General features: G+C 43.4%; 1 protein-coding gene across 13 annotated transcripts in view; it reads right to left on the minus strand.

Annotated features, from left to right (window-relative positions):
- Positions 1-1,700: 1,700 nt before the first annotated feature.
- The window catches only part of BRSK2 (BR serine/threonine kinase 2), a 304,503-nt gene continuing 291,516 nt past the window's right edge, over positions 1,701-14,687 (minus strand). For 5 of the 13 annotated variants that reach the window (XM_036383420.1, XM_054515038.1, XM_036383424.2 and 2 more), the window contains 2 exons: positions 5,017-5,081; positions 1,701-4,320 (listed from right to left, as the gene is read on the minus strand). In XM_036383420.1, coding sequence (XP_036239313.1) covers positions 3,868-4,320; positions 5,017-5,081 — 518 coding nt within the window. In that variant the 3' untranslated portion in view covers positions 1,701-3,867. Of the gene's footprint in view, positions 4,321-4,810; positions 5,082-7,548; positions 8,491-14,687 lie in introns of those variants that run through there. The other 8 variants (XM_054515039.1, XM_036383426.2, XM_036383425.2 and 5 more) reach the window with 4 other exon arrangements.

Here is a 14,687-nt window from a genome sequence, read left to right on the forward strand (position 1 = left end):
CAAGAGAACCAAAGAGCTACAGAGCTCAGAACCTCAGCTAATGAAGTGCAGGTGGCACAGCTCCCAGCATCTCATCAGCCATCACCTGGGATGGGGCTTGGATGAGGGCAGTAGCCCCCACCTGGCAGCAGAGAGAATCCAGCTACCTCAGTCACAGAGGCAGACCAAAATCCCCAGCTACATTTACTACTTGGTTTCAGATTTAAGGTATAAAATAAGAAGGGTGTTGTGTGGACAACAGTTTAAATTAGAAACTCAGTTTGGTCAGAAGCACAGCCCCCTCCTATGCACTACAAATACAACACCATGTAGCAAATGACTGTGTTAGAACATGGCCAACCAGAAAGGCAGAGTAAATGTGGGCAGGCCAGAGCATGAGGTCCTCCACTTTGCAAAATTGTTCTTTTCTTCTAATAGCTTTTGAAGACCATAATTTGCAGTACTGGGGATGCTAATTGTGCATAGCACTGGAGACATGAACAGATCATAGAATTTCATGAACACTGCTGAAAAGAGAGAGCGAAACAGAAAAAGCAGCAGCATACACCTACTGCCACAGTGCACTTAAATCCCATTTCCCCTCACGCTGCAGCCCAGCACATCCTTGTACTTACAGAGATGCAAATGATGTACAGCTACTTCCCAGTTCTGGGTTTCCAGTGCTACAGAGACCAAATCCTGCAGCACTTGTGATTCTCCTCATCTTTTCATCTTTGTCAACTCCTCCACTCCCCTCCAGTTTTAGCAGACCAGTGAATCCCCCAAAGGCCCTATAAACACTCAGGCTTTTTCCTAGATGAGACTGTATTTTGTATGGCTGCTGCTTGGGTGCTGCCTGGCAGGGCAGAGGCTCCCCAGCCACCCTCACCTCACCAGAGCCTCCCTGAGGCCGAGGCGGCATCACGGAACCTTCCAGAAGATCTCCCCTCGCCTTCCCTCCATGGCGGGCGGTGCTTGCCCCTCACAGGCTCGTGGTGGGAAAACCCTGGCTGGCCTGGCCGGGGCAGCTCTGGAGAGGGCACAGGAGAGGGGACATGAGGGGGACATGTTCAGAGCTGGCTGGGCTGTGGTGAGCACCAGGCCAGGGTGTGCCCAGGCCCTGCTGTGAGGCCGGGCCTGCCATGCTGCCCCAGCCCTGTGGGAAGCACCAGGCAGGGCAGAGCCCAGAAGCACACTGCTGGGTGCAGTGCCAAACCCAGGGAAAAGGCACAGAGAGCAAGGTGTGACAAGCCAGCAGCCACACGGGCTGCCCAACCAACCAGCGACAAACCCTGGACCCACACGTGCCAGGGACGTACCTGAGCAGATTTTTCAAATGTGTGTGACTGAGTGTTTCAGGCAGGGAGGTGCAGCAATCCTTCCTACAGCCAAATCTGGAAGCAGCTCAGGTTAGAGAGGAGAACAATCACCAGCAGCCACAGTTTTTGGTACCGTGGTTTCCATCCAGACCAGACCTGCGATTGCTCTGAAATTTGGATTAAGCTTTTGGAACACATTACTGCAGAAAGCCAGGCCTAGAGGGTTGGGCTGTCCTTGCTCCTCGGGCCCTGGCGTTAGTCCCATGGCCAGGAGGACGCTGCCTTCCTTCAGCTGCCATCTTCAGCTCCTGCAGTGCAGGAGACCTAGCCACGGTACTCACTGGCTCTGGCACCAGCCAGGAGTTGGTTTTCACGGACATAAACAGGACACTCAACAGGTGGTATCTTTACTGAATGAATTTATTGGTTTTTGAACTAAAGTTGCTCACAGTTATTTAACAAGGGATACATCAGATTTTTTTGTCCATTTCAAACCATTAAATAATGTCAGTTTGTGTCTGTATATGTGTGTGTGCGCGAGTGTGTGTCTTCGAAGTACAAAATAGGAAGGATAACAAGAGGTATTGCTTTCATTTATTCTTATATCTTGTGTGAGTAATCCCCTTCCTGCTTGTACCACATGGGTTTTGCTGATATAGGTATTTTTAAATTATTATTATTATCTTGTATTGAAATCCCAGCCTTTTGTAGAGGTACAATGTAACAGAAGCATCAAAATCTATACACAAGGGAAGAGAAAAGAGGGAAAAGAAGGACGGGGGTGATGGGAGGGGAGCTCGGAGGAGAAGTAGAGAGAGGGCAGAGGCAGGAAAGACAACGAAAGCAAAAGAGACTAATTTACAGCAATGTCATGCAATTAAAACTGCCCCCCTCTCCTGCACCCTTGCCTCCCCCCCTCCCCAGCCATCACCCCCTGGTGTCTGACATGCACACAGCAATACAAGAGAGAAAAGTTTAAGAGTAGGGAAAATAAATAAATAAATAAATAAAGCAAAAAAATTAAAATAAATCCCTCCCATTTGGGGGAATGGGGAAACAGGGCAGAAGTCAAAGGTCTTTGCCCCAGTTGTGTCTTTAAAAATTCCTTTTAATCTTCAAACCTATGTACAAGTAAAACTGGTCCAAGAAGGGGAAAAATGATTAAAAAAACCAACAACGACAACAACAACAAAAAAGAACTCATCCAACATTATCATTAAAAAAAAATCTTGCGATACAACATACACCCATAGGAACCCAACGAGCAGCAATCGAAGGTCATAAAAGAGCTGAACACTAATGCTAAGCCTACATTCTTAAAATCTCAGTCAAGAAATACTTCTCACTGTGTTTTGTCTTCCACGTGTAAAACCACATTTTTTTATTTGTTTAACCTTTGAGCTTGGGCCAGAATAAGTTACACTTGGTCACATAACTCTTGAGGAGGAGGAAAAAAGGTGGCAATTCTTCTTTCTCAAAGTCACAAAATGAACACTTACAAGGTTTCTGTGTCTTTTTTCCCCCTCCTCTGCAAAATAAATAAGAATCAATGTTGCCTCTACACAGTTATTAAACAGAAGATATATCTAACAGCTTATTTTTTTAAATATATATATATGTATATATAAATAACCAAGACCTAATAACTGAAACACAAAAAAAAAAAGGTCCCCATCCACCCAATCCCACCCTCCTCCCTTTCAAAAGAAAAAAAAAAAAAAACAAAAAAACAAACCAAAAACTTTATAAAAATATCTTGCAGTAAATTTTAAAGTTTACAGTAGCTTCGTGATTAAGTCTCCCATTGCCCTGACTCCACCTTGTCTTGCTCTGATGAACCAAGTGCCAGTGATTTTGCACACACACACACATACACACAGAGGAAATAAAACCCAATATAAGTCTCTTTTCTTCCTCCTCTTCATCTTCTTTTTTTTTTCTTTTTTTTTTCTTTTTTCCTTTTTTTTTTTAAGAAAAAAACCACCCAAGCCAACAAATGAAACTGATAACTTAAAGAAATAATAATACTGATATCAATGCAGCACTAGCAACACAACAATTGCCTCTAAATGCAGGGTGTGGTGGAGGATCCAGCTGGTTGAAGAAGGTCCCAGCGCGGTGGCACAGTGGCAGGGAGTTGACAGGTGGGGAGGAAGGTGTCGAAGGAGGAGCAGCAGTAGCAGCAGCGGCAACTGTGCCTGGTGATGGGAGAGACAGTCCTTGGCAGAGTCTTGTCCCTCTTCTTTGCTACCAGAAGTTGCCTTTTCCCTAAGTTTTAATGTTTTGTTTGTATGTGTTTATTCATTGAACCCCCTCTCCCTCCTATGTTTACTCCTTTCCCCTTCCAGCAGGTTAAAAAGCAAAATGATACAGTATAAAAAAACCAATTAGTTGTGTGTGTGTATATATATATGTATGTATGTATATTTATACATAAATATACACACATATATACATGTATATATAAAAAAAGGGGGCAAAATAAAAGGAAAAGGTGGTGGGGAGAAAAAAAAAAAAAAGATAAGAAAATCCCGTGATGAAGCTCCCCAATATTGTCTTGGTTCAACGCTTAGTTTTGAGTTGCTCCTGGCTGGTTTCTGATGAGAACGCGCTCTGGATTCACGGAACACTGCGCTCCCGCTACACCCGTCTCCTTCCCCACACCCTCCCTCTCCGGGCTGCGATCACCTGCGCGGACAGAAGTTGCCAAGGGTAAATAATTCACTCCAACAATCTGCAACCTCCTTTGAGCCCAGACTCTGCAATCCCATAACTGAGCAGATCTCTCTTGTGGAGCACCAAAAAAGAAAAAGAGAGGGGAGAAAAAAAACCAGGCGTGCACTGGGGAGGTGACTGGGGAGAAGTGGGGAAGAAGCCCACTTCCTGAAGGGAGAGGGGAGGCTGGGAACCTCAAACAGGACTGGTCCTTGGACAGTCTACATCGGTTGCCTTCCGTCAACAAGTGTCCGCAGAGCACAGAAGGTGAAGCCGTGGCTGACATGTTAACTTTTCGGGATAATTCCTGGTAGCAGAGCGGAAACAAGTGGTGTCGTCAGAAACACAGAGAGAGCATGAACAGAACAAGAAACAAAACAAAAGAAAACAAAAGAAACCAAAAAAAAAAAAAAAATCAAAAAAGAAAAAAACCAAAAAATCAGGAAGGAGAAAAAAAGCAAAACATTCAAAAAAAGGGAGGAAAAAAAAACAATCGAAAAAAACCACAACCCAAGATCTGGTGAACTGGGTTTGTCATCTGTGCTACCTTTTCTTTTCTTTCTTTTCTTTTCATTCTTTCATTCGTTTGTTTTTGTGTTTGTTTCTGAGATATATATTATATATCATATATAAATATATATATGTATATATATACAGTCATTCCTTCATACAAAATTTGTCTATAGACAGTTTTGTACTGTTGTGGCAAGGTATATACATCCTTCTAGTTTAGAGGCTAGCTTGCTAAGGAATATTCTTTCATTCTTTCTTGCTTTTTTTCTTTTTGTTTTGTTCTGTTTCCTTTTTTTTTTTCTCTAAGTTATTTAATTTTTTATGTGTTTATTTAAGGTTGGTCTTGTAGGCCGACTGATGAGACCATCTTTGCCTTGTCTTTGCCAGCAGGGTACTTATTGTCTCCTCTAGACCCATAGTCATTAGAACCGGAATCGCTCCGCTTGCTGTTTGCGCTATGCTTGGTTGGCGTGCCGGGGGGATGGCTCACCTGCCCGTTCTTCTCGTCTGAAAAAAGTTGTTTAATTACGTCAAAGAAGTTACTCAATGGGCTGCCTGGGTACACAAAACAGAGGAGACAAAAAAAGAAAGAAAGAAAGAAGGAAAAAAAAAAAAAAACGAGAGGGAAAGAGAGAGAAAAAGAGAAGAGAAAGAGAGAGAACAAACAAACAAATGAACAATGGGGTTTTTAACGAGAAGAACATGATGAGGAGATCCAGAGCCACGTGCGTGGGGGTGTGTGGGGGATGAAGACAATGAGCAGGAAGAGGAAGAGTGTTTAGGATGGGACGCCTACAGAAATAAAGAACCTGGGAGCATAAAGTACCTAGGGGGAAGCTCCTAGTTTTTTCCTGGGTGGGGAAGCATTGCTGTCTCACCTGGCAGGAGGACACAGTACCACATGACTGAAATAGGTCAGTCCATTATTAGGATTCACTTGGCCGCTCCACATGGAAATGTCAGTGACTGTAATGCTGGACACAGGCAAATCCCATCCTACTCCTGCTGTTAAAAACACGGGGTATTTCCATGTGGCTGCCCATTGATGCTTTACTTTGCAGCCTTGCTAAGCTCTCTGTCTATACCAGGCATCAGGCTTTCCTTGCTCGCATTTTATTTCGTTCTGAGTTTCTCCTTGCCGCCCTATCATGACTAAGCCTAAAGCACCTGAGTGGTCCCAGGGAAGCATCATTTGGAAAATGAGCTATGGCTGAGTGTTGCCATCTGCGTGTGCTGTGGTTTGCACTCGCAGGCTTCTGAGCACCTTCAGATCCTCCCTAAACAGGTCCCTGGAAATGAAGATGCTGAATGTGGAAGCAGGCTGTTACACATCTGCCTGTTTCTGCCAGGGTCAAGACCTACTACCTCACTGTCCTGAATTTATGCTCTTTCCACAGCACAGCCTCCATGGCACTGGCAAGCATTCCAGTGCAGTTAGGAGCCAGAGAGGGAGGCAGAGCTGTGTGCTACTGGAAGATCTCCTTCAGCCAGCCCCTAGATCAGGCTGCAGTGTTAACAAGGACTGGGCACTGGGCACGTGATACAGCCTTTTGTGCCACGTGGGCCTCCAGGAAGCACAGTTATATGCTCTTAATCTGCTTCTGTGTTAGAGGATGTGCAGAAGGTCATACTTGAGGAAAGGCTCTGGGGGGCTACTGAGGGAAAGGGACCAGCTACTTCTGGAAAGGTAGCCTTTTTTTTGGAATTTCTAGTCCCCTTTCATTTTCTTGGATTGGGAGATTAATCTTTATCAAACATGCTAGGGGTCACTCTTTGAACATGGATATTGAAGGTGTTTTTTATCCGATGTAGACAATGGAGGTGATGCCTGTTCATGATCATTAACACCCCATGATGGTTTTCTCAATATTGGGACTGTTGGCCCCACCGTTCTATCAAATTCAAATAATTTCTATCTCCAGCTCCTGGAAGGAAATGGGCCCCTTGTATCTGCCTTCCAATGTGGTAGAATGCTGCGAAGAGTGGAACCTTTCATCCCCAAGATGGGAACATTCTGTCAGGAGCAAAGGGCTTCCTCATAGCAGAGACTGGTGGATACTGGTGGTTTGGTCATAATGTACTTCACTTTAATTCCAAACATAAGCAACCCAGTAACTACAGCAGACAAGCACTTTCTGCACACAGCAAGTTGACTGGAGAGCTTGTTGAGTACTTTCTTATTCTCTAATGGAAAATGCAAGACAGACATCATTGTCTTACACAGAGAAAGAGGAAATGCATAGTATTTGTGCTTTGCAAAACTGAATGCGTTGCTCTTTTTTGCCTGCCCTATGCTAACCAGGTAGTGGCTGCTTTCCCCTGCTTGTTAATGGGCTTTCAGAAAAATCAAATGGCTGGTAAATACAGTGAAAAAATCTTAATGTAATTCGTTCCTTGACTTCTTGTGCCTGCTGCTTTGTGGTTAATGTTCTGCTTGCCCTGGTTCCGTCACTCAGTTACACTAAAGCTAAAAGCAACAAGCTGTGAGTTTCTGGAAGGGCATCATTCACCCAACTGACTGAAGCCTTAGCAATGGGCACAAGGAACCAACCAGGCAAAGCACATATCTCAATTTCCAACTGAGAAGAGAAAGGCTTTCACTAAACTCAGTCACTTCAGGCTCAGGCCTCCCTGAGCTCTACCTGCTCCCTTCCACATGCATGCAAATGCTTGGGAAAGGGGATATCTGTTCCACATCTGTGACTTCTACATCAGAGATTTCCCTAAGCCTCCCTAAAACTGTTTTAGGTTTGTGGGCACACACATTGTACAGACTCATTTTTATCTACTCAGATTCATTTATAGTTCTTTTAAGTGGATACCATTTTTCAATGAAAAGAGAAAAAAGAAAGCAAACACTCAGCCTTGAATGCAGGAATGTGGGCAGATCTGGTTCTCAGGTGGCTTTGGACCCCTCATCTTCATAAGCAAATGGAGTCAGCAGAGAGAATGAAAAAGAGCACTGAAAAAAATGCTGGAGAGGAAAAGACTGCTGGGTTGGGAGAAAAGAGTAGGGGATATCTCTAGTTATTCAGCTGAGCAGTTTATTTAACAAGCTTAGAGGGAAAGATGAGGGCAGAGTAAGCAGGGCTCTGCAGGAACTGGGAAAGTTTTTTGTTTTCATATAGACAGGAACAGTGACAAAAGTACAACTTGCAAGAATGGAGCAATAAAACACTTTAGAAATTATACATCTTGTATTTGCTGAGTCCTGATACAGGACTTTTTAGTCATCCTACTAAAATATGCAGCCCATGTTTCATCCACCCTTTCTCCTCGCCGTGCCCTACCAGCTTCCAAGTGCCTGGAGATTTATTGCAGCAAAAGTATTTAACAGTCTACTTTTCTTTGCCTGTATCACTGCTGGATTCCTTACAATCATCATTTTTTAGTTAAAATTTTAATGGGAGGTAAGAAAATCCTTAGGGATGTTTAGAGAGCTACTGAAAACTAAAATATGTCATTTCACTAACCCTTTCCTTCCTTTGCCTTTTGTACTTGAAATTAAATAGTAGGTAATAATGCCCTCCTGTCCTGGCAGTCAAGGAAAAACTGATGCTGGGCTGGTGTTCACACTGCTCTTTGGATAGTCCTCACACTTTTACTCTGGAGATACCCAAGAATGGGTCAGCTGTGCTGGAAGCATGAAAATGGTGCAGGGTGTTGTTCCTGTTAGTTCTCAGTTCCCTTTGAGGTTTTAAATCCAGTAAAACAAGACTTGAAAATGCAGGCGATGATGGATTAGAATAGGTTTTTCAGCAATCTTCCATGCCTAGAGTTCAGTGCAAGATGTGTCATAGGCTCTTACACCTGTAAGTCCATCAGGGGGCCTCAGAAAGGCTGCCTTTCTCATTTCAGAAAGTGAGATGACATCCCATTTCCTCTGGACAGGGATGAAGGTTTGGCTCAGTGATTCTTCAGAACATCCCTGGTGTTTCATGCACAGACTAAGGTCTTCTTTCCCCTTGAGAGCAAATGTTCATCAGCACAGAGCAAAGAAAGTGTAAAGGGTAGAAAGGGTGAGAAACCGAGAGAAGGATCAGAGGCAGGAGGGGAGGCTCAGAGCATTAGGTTTATGTCTGTTAGGAGGAGATGGATATGTGCAGTTCTGAGTTAGACCAAGGAGCTGCAAGACCGGGAAAGGGAATGGGTTTGAAAACAAGCACTGAAGCTTATGAAAAGGGTCATGTTTTGAAGGGGTGCTGAGAGAAATATATTTATGGAGAAGGAACTCGTTTGGGGCACCTGTGTGCAGCACTGTCACAGCCAAATAGGAAAGAAGTCAAAACTGTGAGTGGATTTGAATACAAGCACTAAAAGGAAGAAACGGGGCTAGAGATAGACACAAAAACATAGAAGGAAGCTGGGCAGGCAGTTTGCACCAAGCCTTACAGTCCTCACTATTTCATCTGGAAGGAAGCTTGGCTGAAACTGACCTAGGCCCAGTGGTATCACCACTTTGAGAAGCCAAGTGAAAATGGAGCACCCAGGTAACAGAGGAGAAAGAAAATAAGGGAAATTACTCCATGCACCTCCAGTGACACCAGGAAAGGATGCACTTTGCAAAAACCCTGCTCTCACCTTGAAAGGACCTCACAGCCCTCCACAGAACATAACAGGAGGTGGTGAACAAGCAGCTTCAGGACAAGCCTGGAGGCTTCAGTACTGATTAAGTCTGCTGTTTTGTAACATTTTAAGACAGTCAGATAAGGACTTGTCCCTCTTTTCACTGCAGCAAATAGCAACATTCCCATTGACTTCACAGAAGCAAACCCTGAGGCACTTCCTTCTCCTGTGAAACCATCTCTCTGAAGTCTGTGTACTGTTGTTAATGCACTAATCCTTGTGGTGCTGAACACAAAAGTTGCACAAAACAAATATGCCATCTGTGGGATTATCCTCTATCTTTTCTTTCTGTATAGCCTGAGATGTTTGGGTTTCTGCATGTATATCTTGGGCTTTGGGAGGAAGTGAACGGGAAAACATAGGTCACCAGTGGGAAGAGACACCTTTCCTCAACCTGACTTGACTTACTTCTTTCCCCGTTGCTTTCACATCATTCCTGACTGTCTTTTGCCTGCCTCTGCTCCTGAGGTTTTCCTCCTATACTCATTCCTTACTCTTTGGCCCTTGTCTTTTTCATCCCTAGGTGCTCTGTTTTGATAGCAGTTGTGGTTTCAGTGAACCGTGTACCAAAAATCCAACTTCTTTCACGTAAAGCATTAAAACACTCCTTAATGGGTGATAATCCATTTCCTTTCAAATCCATTTTGCTACTTTTATAGAATTCTAGCCCACTTCGTTAAGGCATTTTTTTGGTCTGTTTGCTTGGTTTATCCTGTCAGAGTATCTTCTGCCTTCAGAAACAAATTACTTAAAATATAAAACTCACTCCAAGAGTATGTCCAGTGAAAGGGATGACAGAATAATAAAGTGGCCCATTCCTCTTCATTTAGTTGCAGACCATGTAGGAGACTCCCCCCAGACTGAAAAGGTGCCAGCCTGTACAAATCTAAATCAGGCAGATACCTCCCTCAGCTCACTAACTACTGACAGAAAGTCCAGGGAACTTGGCAGGAACTCCAGTTTCTTGGCAGGAAACCCGAACTGCAGCTGGAAAAGGTGACTTACATTCCAGAGTTCTTAGACTCTGCCAGAAAAAATGCCAGCTGAAAATGGTGTCTGCAGGAACAAACTGCAGAACTACTGCAGAACTGAGGAACTACTCAAGTTATCTCACAGCACTGGCACAGGTATCCATGCCACCAGCAGGTGGGAACTTCCAACTTCTACTCCTCTGGGCAGACCTGAACAACCAACCTGACATTTAAATGTTCTATAACCCATTCTTGTTCTAACTCCCCTAAAACATCCCATTCTCCTCTGCAGGAGGGTGGCCCAATAATTGTGTCTAGCATCCAGATGGCCATTCTCTATCTTGCACATTTTTTCTCTCACTCTCATAAACACACAGAGAAGCTGAAATCCAGTTCAGCCTCTCCTCACAGTGTTACTGAGACAGGTAGCTCTGGCATACTGAATTAGGGAATGGTGAATACAGGTAGCAAAGCCCCGAAGGGATGAGGCCCATTTCCTTGCTGCTGCCTCCTGCAGAGCTAAGGCATGAGTAAGGAATCAGAAACCAAACTGTCTGTAACTGATGAAAAGCTCTGGCCAATCCAGCACCACCACGTAACATTCAAAAAAGGAGACATGATGATGGAGGGGAGGGAATCATACATTCATTTGGACAGCTGGTGGCACTGAAAGAGCAGGCAAGGATAGTGGTGGGATGAAGAGATGCCAGATTCTGTTATGGAGTCATGCTCTTCTGGCAAATTGTCTGGTAAAGGTCTAAGCCCACAAATTTTTCGTATCTGCCAGTCCTTTTACACAGATCTGCCTGCAAAAGTGTGTGCTGAGAGGGGAAACTGATGATCCACACCCATAAAACCACAGCAAACGACAGTATTGTTGCTACCCATTCTCTTAGAGATTTCTGCAGCTTTATTCCTATCTTTTCTGCCTATAGAATGTCAGAAATGTATTGACACTTAATAATACAATTTTGATCTTTCCTGCCAGATGGATGTTCACGTGTTATGTTACAGGTTTCATATTCTTCAACCTGTTCCTAAGGAGATAGATGACCTATGCATGCTGGTGAAATGTTGCTTCCTCATTTCCACTGAATAAATCACTTCAAAAGATGATTTAATCTTCTGGTAAGGCATCTCAAACCTAGCTTAGTCCAGCAAGCATTTCCATGTAGCTTCCTGGAATGCTGGCTATCATAAATAAAGCACTGTGATCTTAATTGAGATATCTGTGTTTTCTGTATTAGATATTATTACAGAGAAAAAGATCTTGTACTGCATAATAAAAATCTAACCATAGCTGTCAAAATAGGATCTGACATGAATCAAACAGTTCAATACATCTGGATAAACTTTTAGTGCCAAGTTGCCTTTTTTTTTGTGGCTACCAGTGCAAAAACATGAGGCATAAACTGGAAAATAAATGTCTCCCCAAACAACTCTAGACTGAAGACATACAACTACAGTATGCAGGGAGTCAGCCATTCCTTTGGACAGCAAAGGATACTGGCAGAACGGGCAGGGATAACTGGCAAACCTGGCTTGAACTCTTTAGAACCACTGACTTATCTTACTTGTTGTGAACCCCCCATTTTGAATGAATATGTGATCTGTCAGGTGGGTCTTCTTCCTTTGGTCTCTCAGCTGGGTCACAATTTGAACTGGAGAGTCAGCCATGCTCAGAAAAACCAGGAGCCAGCAGATTTTCCAGGAATGTTAATAAAACCCCCTTGTTCGGACCACCTCACGGTGTGGCAGTGCTAACACAGCCTTTCAGCTGGGAGGGCAGTGTGTGCTTTTTTCTGCAGGTTTTGACATCAATATTTCTGCCAACAGTTGCAACTTTTTGGCTGCAAATCATCAACCTCCTCTTCCATCAAACAGCTACTTTTAGAAGTGGGATTACTCTAATTAATGCCAATATGGGTCAGGATCACTTCCAAGAAAACCAAGTCCAGGTATTTGCTGCTGTTACTAACACAAAAACAGACTCTAAATGAGCACTCACAAAGATACAGGCTGCAATTGCAACCCAAAGGTGATGCAACCAGTTTGAAAGTACAAAATGTTTCCTAACTTCTCAAGCAGATTGGAATGCTACTGATATGAATCAAACTGTGATTGCTGGGAGCTACAAAGAAGCCTTTACTACAGTGTGGTTCTCTGTGTGCAGAGGACACCTAGCCATGGCCAGCAAGATCAGGCAGCTCTGAATAGGAAAAATGTCAAGTCCTAAACACTGGAAGCAAAAGATCTGAGAGAGATGCATTGGTGAGATATGAAAGGCAAGCGGATGTGCTGTGCTTCTGGTTTGATCAGATAATTTTGGTGATAGCCACTGGTACCCACAAGGAACCAAAAAGCTTCTTGTTTAACTCTGATGCCAAGAATCCAGGTTTTCAGTTGTAAGCAGCAATACAAAATAAATGTTTAAAAGTAAATACAAGGCTTTCTTTCCAGCCTGCACAGGGTTATGGTCCAAGATTTTGCAGGAGTGTATGGTTGTGCAGTGCCTAACATGACAGCATCATCTGACTGCAGCTGCACCAGTTATCCAAACTAACCATCTCCTCCTCTTATCATCACCCTCTTTCCATGGAAGTGCCACTGATATAACTGAAGACTTCACTGAGAATCATCAGGGATGGAGAATAAGAAGCAAAGATTGCCTTACTTACAAGTAAAATTCGTCCTCAGATAGTGGCAGTGTGACGACTGGGAAGTTTACAGTCTTCCTGGGTTAATCTTAGAAGCAAAAGTGGAGGATAAGGCAGGCTTTTAAGAGCTTCCTGTCAGCAGCCAGCACCTTGGCAAAACATACTTACCAAGGACTCCAAAAAACTGGGAATGGTTGGGAAGGGGAGCTATCAAAGGCTATATACCAGCCCTACCATGAAGTCAATCATCCAAAGAAATTCTCAGCTCACTACATGAAAGACTTGACGTCACTAAAATTTGTGAAGAGAGACCCTTTCCTGACCAAGGACTACTGAAATGGCACCATGGGCTTCTGTGTGGTGTGCATCAATGGCTCCAGATCCAATGTGTTCAGTATACAATGAATGATACTTGCTTTCTAATTTCCAGCTTTGTGGTTGAAGCTGGAGGGCTTTTCAGTTTATGTATTATCTTGATTTTCATTTTTAATGTAAAGGCTCTGCAGAACCTATTAGAACCTTAATTATACAACCTATTCTTCAGTGAGATAGACATAAATACCAGATTAGATGGTAATAAACAGTTCTCTCAATCCTGCTTCAAAAGAAACAGAATCCAGCTTGTCCTTTTACAGCTGTGCTGATTTTATAAGGCTTAACGACAGCACATAAAGTGGTAAAGCTTATTTGTCACTAAACTGATTTGGCTGAGAATACACACAGGAATAGATCAGCTAAAGTATCACTCCTGTAGATGTTTTTCAGGTTACAGCTGCATTTTATATGTAAATATTTTAATTTTTACAAGGTAAATTTAATCTTATGAACAGGCTTCAAGGAAACCAATTTAGTCCTTCTGGCAACAGCAATGCCCATTCCCCTGCTGAGATGGGTGGAAACATAAAATAAAATATTTCACCCCAGCATGCATTTCAATTTATTATGAGCCACATTCTTTTCTTCTATTGTGAAATACTACAGGTTGGCAGCAGTTTTCTGGTTTGCACAGGTAGGGTTGGTAGAGCAGCAGTTGTGTCATTTGGATATTGGCAGCTCCTATGACAAACCTCACTGTTCAACATTAACTTGTTTCTCAATGCCGGTGACTTTATGCAAAATCACTCCTCAGACTGATGACCACTGCTAGCAGAAGATGAGATAACATTTAAAGGACTAAACAAATTTGCCTTGCTGTTGATTACAGCATTCAGTGGTTTATAGTAGATGAAAACAGGTTCCTCATTCCCACCAGAGCTTTCACATGGCTGAGCCAGGCTAAAGAACTTGATTAGTTCTCCCTACTACAGTGTTAACTCTTTTGGCAAGAATGACCTCCTGTGTTCAGTGTCAAAATAGGGAACAAGGGGGTCAAAACCCTCAGAGAATACAGCTTTTCTACACTATTTGTTATTACTAGGTGAACATTGTGTCAGCATCATGGAGGGTTCTCATCTTCAGAACCACAGAGAATGGTTTGCCAAAAATAGGCAAATAGGCTAAATGCTCACATGGTTCCCTTTCACTCCCCTATCTAAACCATGGGTGAGCTTCAGCAGAAGAAAGCTACAGCTCCTCACTCACACAGGAGGGTGGAATTTAGCACGGTGCAGTCATCACTGCTTACACTGTTTGTGAGCTCACCAACAGGAATGTGATTTAAAGGAAGCAGCTCTATTAAACTCCTGTAGGCCATCCCATCTCCTCTCTCTCTGTCTAGGCTGTAGCTGTCACAAAACAGTTTCCCTGCTGGCCTTTGTCTTGTCCTCTGTGTCCCTTGTTGGATTGCTGCTGACACAGTGACAGCTGGAGGGCCTGCATGAACTGTGAGTTCATGAGCAGTGATCTCTCTATCTAGAGAATGCAGGGTGCTGCCTGGTTATCTCCATAGCTCAATTAACTTGCAAGCA

Source organism: Molothrus ater, chromosome 6 (assembly GCF_012460135.2).
Source record: "Molothrus ater isolate BHLD 08-10-18 breed brown headed cowbird chromosome 6, BPBGC_Mater_1.1, whole genome shotgun sequence".
Classification (NCBI taxonomy): domain Eukaryota; kingdom Metazoa; phylum Chordata; class Aves; order Passeriformes; family Icteridae; genus Molothrus; species Molothrus ater.